The sequence below is a fragment of the Phoca vitulina genome, unplaced genomic scaffold (genome assembly GCF_004348235.1).
Source record: "Phoca vitulina isolate PV1807 unplaced genomic scaffold, GSC_HSeal_1.0 scaffold4, whole genome shotgun sequence".
NCBI lineage: Eukaryota > Metazoa > Chordata > Mammalia > Carnivora > Phocidae > Phoca > Phoca vitulina.
Window position 1 is genome coordinate 77,904,311 of NW_022589707.1, and position 8,107 is coordinate 77,912,417.

The following is an 8,107-nucleotide window of genomic DNA, read 5'->3' on the forward strand; positions in this document are numbered from 1 at the left end:
ACAGTGTCATCCACTTTTGTCTGACTTTGAAGTTCTGAAAATTTGAAGTAATGTGATAAAAATATTACAAAAGTCTTACATTGTGCCAAATTTTGAAATAATGCAATCCCTCCAATTAAAATTTAATCAAGAAGCATTTCATTCCAAAGCTCCTGGGAACATGGATGTTTTAAGCTCTTGCCACATAGTGGTACCATTTTGGCAGGCAAACAATTGTGGAATTAGTCTTAAAGTGCAAGTTTGACTGATTCGAGGTCTTCATAAAAGTATCTCTTTCAAACAGTGTGACCACCAGATATGGTTTGAGTAGAGCAATGAGTCCAGAGAAAGGAGCATTATTTTGGCATTTTAAGGATTTGTGGTTGAAGAAGCCTAGGGCTCCACCTGCGTTCGACTTCGGGGCTCTCAAGAAGGCAAGAGCATCAGTGCTAAGGCTCCATCTTCAGGCAGCTAAATGGGCTGGGACAGACCTGTAAGAGGAATTCTTGAATTCACACAGGACAGCTTTGGGATTCCCAGATACAATTGGTTGGAATTTTAAGGGGAAACCAACCTTATGAAGGTAGGGACTAGAGGCAGTGAAATTTGGAATATTACTATCAACATTGTTTTCCTTGAATCCCAGGCTGATGAGGCCTGGGAAATTTTGTAATAAATGGGAAAAAAAATGAAATACCATTATAAACCGTAAATGCTAACTTACAAACAGATACTGAATTTATGGTTCTTTAATGTCAGTAGTAATTGGTCCCCTTAATTTTTAACTTTGTTAGACACTATGCATTTATTATATCTGAGAAAATTGATGCATTTACATAATGCCAGTAGAAAAAAAAGTTTTACTTCTATAATATTTGAAGTACCTAGCACAATATTAGGAATCTGGTAAGAACCAAACAAAAAATAAATGTAAATCATTAAATTCATATTATAATTTTTGGTTTTTAGTATATTATAACAAACTTTTTCTTCTGGTAGGCAATTCCTTTTTTTGCTCGGTTAATCCTTGAATCGAGATCATATATTAAATTATCTTAACATATCTCATCATATTTTAAAGTACCATATCTTTACTTCATTCATGAACTTCATTAATATCCCACATAGCATCATTCTAGAATAATGCTAGCAAGATAGCATGGGTTTTGCTACGGATTGAATGTTTGTGTCCCCTAAAATTCTTATGTTGAAACCTAATCTCTAATGTGATAGTATTTGGAGGCGGGGCGTTTTGGAGATGATTAGCTCATGAAGATGGAGCCTTTATGGATGGCATCAGTGCCTTTATAAAAGAGACTCCAGGGAGCTCCCTCACCCCTTCTGCCATATGAGGTAATAGCAAGAAGATGTCAGTTTATGAACCAGGAACTGGGCTCTCACGAGACACAGAATCTGCCAGCGCCTTAATCTTGGACCTCCCAGCCTCCCGAACTGTGAGAAGCAGACTTCTGTTGTTTATAACTGCTATATTTTGTTATAGCATCCTAAACAGACTGAGACAGGGTTTACAAATATGTGTTGAATGCATTACTTCAAATCCCTCCTGACTTTGATTTTTTTTATTTTTCATAGGCTGGAAAAGTTCAGAATAATAACAAAAATACTAAAAAGAAACCATGTCTTTAATACAGAAATGAGCAGTGTTTGTAATAGTACTATGATGTGGTATAAAGTGTTGAATTTTTATAAGTGATTTTCTTGTACTTTTTATCTTCTGCAAATTATTGAAACAATCTTTAATGCCCAAGGGGCTCTTATGCCTGGAGACAAACATTGACTGATATTTGTATTTTAGGGCTCTATTTAATAAACACATATTTAAATAAATACCACTTTGAAAAATCAATTTTCTTAAATATGTAAATGTTTACTACAAATTTTAAATAAAGTCCCTGAAACAATTTAAACAAAATTAAAAACTTATGAAAATGTTCTTTAGAACTCTCAAATGCCATACATAGTAGACAAGTATACAAAAATGCCCTATCATCAACTATTATTACATACTTTACACTTAAATTTATCCTAACGTAAACAACGTGACTCCAGTTCGTATCTTCATTATTTCTCACCTTCATTATTTTTATTCCTTCCAGTTTACTGTAATACTTAGTTTGATGCCTTCTCAGGAAAGAGTAATCTACCAAATTTTAAAAGAAAAAGGATATTTTGCAAACCAGCAAGGATATAGGATATGGTTATCGACCAATTGATTCTCATTTGGGGCACAGGATCTGCCTGTCTCTCCCAAATGATTAAAACCCTAGCCACCAGGGTCATAGGGTTAAGTTTCCTTTTCATAGTTAAACTTTGTTACACCAGTATGCCCCCATAACATCATTTATAAAGGGAGCAGTCTCAGGGATGCCAGTGTAGCTTAGTCGGTTAAGCGTCTGCCTTCGGCTCAGGTCATGATCTTGGGGCCCTGGGATAGAGCCCCGCATCGGGCTCCCTGCTACGCGGGAAGCCTGCTTCTCCTTCTCTCTCTGCCCCTCTCCCTGCTCGTGCTCTCTCTCGCTGTCTCTGTCAAATAAATAAATAAAATCTTTAAAAAATATAATAAAATAAAAAATAAAAGGGAGCAATCTCTAGGACATGTTAAAGTGAGAAAAGCAAGAAGCAGAAGGCTACACGTAGTCTGCCACTTGAATGCAAGAAGTTAAAGGGGAGGAGAATACAGTGTATTTGCTCATATTTTTCAAAAAGAAACAATGGAAAAACTAAATAGATAAACTAAAAACTACTAAAATTGGACACTTAGAAAAAGGGATGGAATAGGGAGGAGAAAAAGGTATGAATAGAGGCAATACTTCTCGGAACACTCATTTTATTGTTTTGATTTTGCTGCCATGTACTATTATACATAATTGGAAAAGCATAATTATATCAAAGAGAAAAAAAAGATGACCATCAGCACAAAGAAAGAATTATTTTGGGTAACAAAAAAAAAGTATTATTTTTACTGAAAATATATGGTAGGATATATACATCTTAAGGTAAAAAAAATTGTATATATTTTTTTGAATTGCATACTTTTCTTAAACTGCATTCAGTGTTTTTTTTGTTTTTTATTTTAAAGATTTTATTTATTTATTTTGAGAGACAGAGAACACAAGTTGGGGGGGTGAGTAGGGGTAGAGGGCGAGGGAGAAGCAGACTCCCCACTGAGCAGGGAGGCCGATTCGGGATTCAATCCCAGGACCTGGGGATCATGACCTGAGCCGAAGGCAGACACTTAACCGACTGAGCCACCCAGGCGCCCCTGTATTCAGTGGTCTTATTGTTAGTGGTCTTGTAGTATTGTTATTCCAAAACCGTTATGCATGTATTGTAAGATGAAACCAATAAGCAATAACATTACTGTCTATAGGAATCAAGATTCATAAAAAGTGGGTCGACCAGACTACTGAATGCCCCCCATGTGTTGCACTAGGAAGGACATAACACCTCCTATGCAGTTATTCTTGTCACCAAGAGAAAAAAAGGGGGAAAAGAACCTGAATATCAAGTCTGTAGATCTAACTACAAACTTGCAGAAAATACAAGGAACAAAGTAAATGAAATGATGCCAGAGGAAACAATGAGAATGTGGGACATTTTACAAATGATGTTTTCCTCAATAAAGAAGTGGCATGGGAAATAAGAAAGTAGATTAATTACAAGAGGCATTCAATCTGACACTCAAGTGCAGTGTGGACCCTGCATGGATTCCGACTTGACAGAACCATGTGTAAAAAAGACATTTTTTTAAAAGATTTTATTTATTTATTTGACAGAGAGAGACACAGTGAGAGAAGGAACACAAGCAGGGGGAGAGGGAGAGGGAGAAGCAGGCTTCCAGCTGAGCAGGGAACCCAATGTGGGGCTCGATCCCAGGACCCTGGGATCATGACCTGAGCCGAAGGCAGACGCTTAACGACTGAGCCACACAGGTGCCCCTAAAAAAGGCATTTTTGAGACAATTTGGGAAACACAAATATGGGCTCAATATGGAATATATATATGTATATTCAGATTCATAAAAAGTGGGTCGACCAGACTACTGAAATCAGCACCACGTGATGTTCAGAAATTATTGCTAATTTCATTACATAGAAAATGGCACTGTGCTGTGTTCTCTAGACACGTCATTTTTTGTTAGAGATGCACATTGATGTATTTACCAGTAAAATAACGTAATTCCTGGGATTTGCTTTCTAATACTTCAGCAAAAAAAAGGGGGGGGGCAAGAGGAGAATAATTAACAAGATAAGCAAAATGTTGATTATTGTTTAAGCTGGATTTTTTAAATGTTATAGATGCCTTTTCTTCTTATAATTAGTACCCATCTGGAGATTTCATTTCCTAAGCAATGAAAATCAAGTCTGTGAAGTTAGTTTCCTCCTGACAATGGTGGATTCTTTCATCCTGGAACACACAGTTAAAATGTCTTTCTATTTGCTATTATGAGAGCAGTTCCTACTTTTCTGTAACTATGTGGCTTACTCACAGTTTCCTTCTCTGTTTGCGCAAACAGAAACAAATACATAGTTATAAATAGGCACATACAGGCAGTCCTTGCAGGACAGTGTCCTAACAGATCATAAAAATGACTGCATGCTGAGGCCATACAAAGCAACCTTAATAATGGGAACAATTACAATTGTTTGTGATCTTTAAAATGTTTTGTCAAAACATTAAAAATTCTCTTACCAGCAATTATAGCTGTATAAGAAAGAAAAATGGGAAAGTATGGGAAAGAAAATGGAAAAAAAAAAAAGCAAAGCTGATATTTAGTATACTGTAATTGAAAATATTGGAAACTTTAAGGATTAAAGTGTTTTATTCTTTGTAAAAAAATTTTTTTTTTCATTTTCCTCTGAGGGTGAAGGAGAAATAAATTAATATATATTCAACTTCGGCTGAGCCCTCTAACTCAGCAATCCTAGGCACCTAGAGATTTACCTTTTGTTTTGTTTTGTTTTTTAAGATTTTATTTTATTTATTTGACAGAGAGAGACAGCGAGATCAGGAACACAAGCACGGGGAGTGGGAGAGGGAGAAGCAGGCTTCCTGCTGAGCAGGGAGCCCGATGCGGGGCTCGATCCCAGGACCCTGGGATCATGACCTGACCGAAGGCAGACGCTTAACGACTGAGCCACCCAGGCGCCCCGAGATTTACCTTTTATGAAGTCACATCTAGTTTCTATTTTTCCTACCTTATAATATGAAGCAGGCATCTTCTCTATGCCTTGGTGAGTTGTCATACTCCTTTCTAAGTCCGGATGAGCTTCCCACAGTTTTTCCTTTGCACTTTGAACATCATGAAATATCTCTGAGAATTCCTTTTCTAATAAAACTTTAGGCTTGAAGTAGCTATGGTGTCTCAGAATCCCCTGCAACTCTTTAAAAGATTCTCTATAGGCTTCTAGTTACACATTGGACACAATCTGATTGTATTTTATAAAATCACTTTCAAGATATTGACAATGAGGTTTATCCCTCTATCCCAGGTTTTTAAATAATTTTAGTATCTTATAGCAATGATATTTAAGCTTTTTTCAGATGACATTATACTCAAAGTGGAATTATTCTAGAGTGTAAGGTGGGGATGAGAGACCTAGAATCCTATCCCCTGGGTCTCCCCCTCAGTTCCTGAGGTGCCCCCCCCCCAAACATCTCCAAGAACACAGTTTGCAGATACATGCATTTGACAGAAGTTGATGAAGTTCGTGGCTGATAAAGTGAAGTCATTAAGACAGCCACACACCATGATGCAGATCAACTAGGATTCGACCTGTGGGTTTTTCCCTGGGTACGGGTACTCTGAATCATCCCAGTCTTGGCAGAAATATCCGATCCCTCTATTTCTGTCTCTCTATTGCAGACCATTGGTCAGGATCCCATGTTACCCTCCCCCCAGCCTTCCAGATGATGCTTCAGATTGATCCTGGCTCTCAGCATCCACCTTGACCCAGGCTTTGATTCTACTTTTCAGTGCCCGACTTCACCAGCAATTCCCAAGCCCTGCCTACGCTTACCAAGACATCAGCCTGGGATCTAGAGGTATCATGCTCAGTGCCACCCACACGTAATTTGCATTGGTATTTCTCTCCCCACATGCCTTTTGCTATTTTAGCTTCTCTCAGATACACAGTCTTTGTTCTAAAAGTCTCCACGTCCTGAATTACTTCCTTGCCCTCTTTACAGGATCAAAACCAGCTGTTGGAGCTGGTCGTTCCTTTCACTAACAATCGGGTCTGGCTTTTAAGTTAGAGCTCATTAATGTCTGGCCTTATCTTTATTTTTTGAAGCATAATCCCAGGGCAGATGGCAAAGAGAATGGAGAAGGGGTAGAAGACAGAAGGAAGTAGATTAGAACGGAAAGAAAATATCCTCCTTTGAAGCTTTCCATAATGCTGTCTTTATCATTATAAAGATGCAAGGGAGGAGGAGGAGGAAAAAGAGGAAAGGGGGAAATAGAAAGATTTTATCAGAAGAGGAAGAATAAAGGCCTGGTAAATGCTTCTTGGAAATTTGGGGAGGTTACTATGAATGTGGGCTTTGTGGGTGTGTGTGTGTGTGTGAGAGAGAGAGAGAGAGAGAAGTTCCTTCACTTTTCTGAGTGCCCCAATTCCAAAACAGTTTGACCTCATACATCTTATAAAATCCATTTGAGAACTTCCATCAAAACTTGAGATGTATATTTTTAAATGTTTTGTTACTAATACTGACCAGCTGATCATCCAGTCCAAAAAGTTGTTCCATGTACGTTTCAGAGAGTCTCCGAATTTTTGGCCTCATTGATGGATCAATGCACATATCCCTTTAATAAAATCGTCAAACAGAGGCAAACATTTCATTTCATAGTCGTTAGTTCCATAATTAAATCAGCAATTTAAATCAGTGATTCCTTGGAGGGAGGGGAAGGGAGGTGAAGGAAGAGACACTTTTGGGAGAGGCATGTCAAAATCACCTGCAGGGCTTTGTCAGACGACCCCCTCCTCAAGATTTTCTTGTGCTCCCCAATGGGCATGCCTCCCTTTCCTCATCCCCAACTTGAAATATCTGCCCTGTGAGCATGTGATTGATGAGAGAGGGCTGTATTTCTCAAGTTAAGAACCAGTGGGGAAATTGTTCCTAGTGAAGTCTTTGGGACTTAAAAGCCTATGAAGGGATTCTTTAACCATCTTGAAACCGGAAGCATTCATTGGCAAGACCTCTTTCCCTACTGTACAGTGAGTGTTTTACCTTCAAAATAAAACATCTCCCTACCCTAAAGCAAAGCAATACTCACCAGAGAAGACTTTCAAGGCCATTTTCCATTATAGTAATGATCATTTTCTGTAAATATTTCAGTGGATCCTCAGGACATGTGATAAGTAGACCACATAACAGAGCCTAGGGAAAATGAAACAAATCACCCTTCCTGGATTTGCACGTTCTTCCTAAACAGCAGATAGACTTTGCTCATACAATTACAAAGTCAAATAACATGACAGTTTTTTTAAGTCAACATGCCTTATAGATACCATCTCTTTTTATCCAGTGCTAATATTTTGTTGAAGTCAAACTGAAATGCAGTTTCCCTTTACTATTTAAAGAAAAATCCATTGTAAATGACACAATAGGGTTGCTGCTCAGTGTTTTCCCTTACGTGAGCAGCGCTTTGTAGTCAAATTGAAAACATAGTTGATACTTTTGATCAATGGTTTCTACCATTTCTAAGGAATGAAGACCTCCTTTTTAAAGTCAAAAGAAACTCCTCAGACCCAACCACAAAAGTGCTGGAGAAAATCCACCCTCAAAATCTACTGCGAATCCAAGAAATCTTTTTAAAAATGTATTTGTATTTTATCGTTCACAACATCTAAAGAGCAGATCTTTGAAAAATTATAGCATGTGGAGCTCCTGGCTGGCTCCATTGGAAGAGCATGCGACTCTTGATTTGGGGGCCATGAGTTTGAGCCCCATCCCATGTTGGGTGTAGAGCTTACTTAAATATATAAAACTTTAAAAAGAAAGAAGGAAAGAAAGAAAGACAGAGAAAGAAAGAAGAAAGAAAGAAGAAAAGAAAAAAGAAGAAAGAAAGAAAGGAAAGAAAGAAAAAAAGAAAGAAAGAAAGAAA

The 8,107-nt window shown here is 37.8% G+C and overlaps 1 protein-coding gene across 1 annotated transcript in view; it reads right to left on the bottom strand.

Moving 5' to 3' along the window:
* Positions 1-8,107, bottom strand: part of FBXL13 (F-box and leucine rich repeat protein 13) — a 237,227-nt gene that overhangs the window by 215,660 nt on the left and 13,460 nt on the right. The window contains exons 2-3 of the mRNA XM_032401864.1: positions 7,277-7,380; positions 6,715-6,805 (exon numbers count right to left, since the gene is read on the bottom strand). Of these exons, the coding sequence (XP_032257755.1) occupies positions 6,715-6,805; positions 7,277-7,380 (195 nt within the window). The remainder of the gene's footprint in view (positions 1-6,714; positions 6,806-7,276; positions 7,381-8,107) is intronic.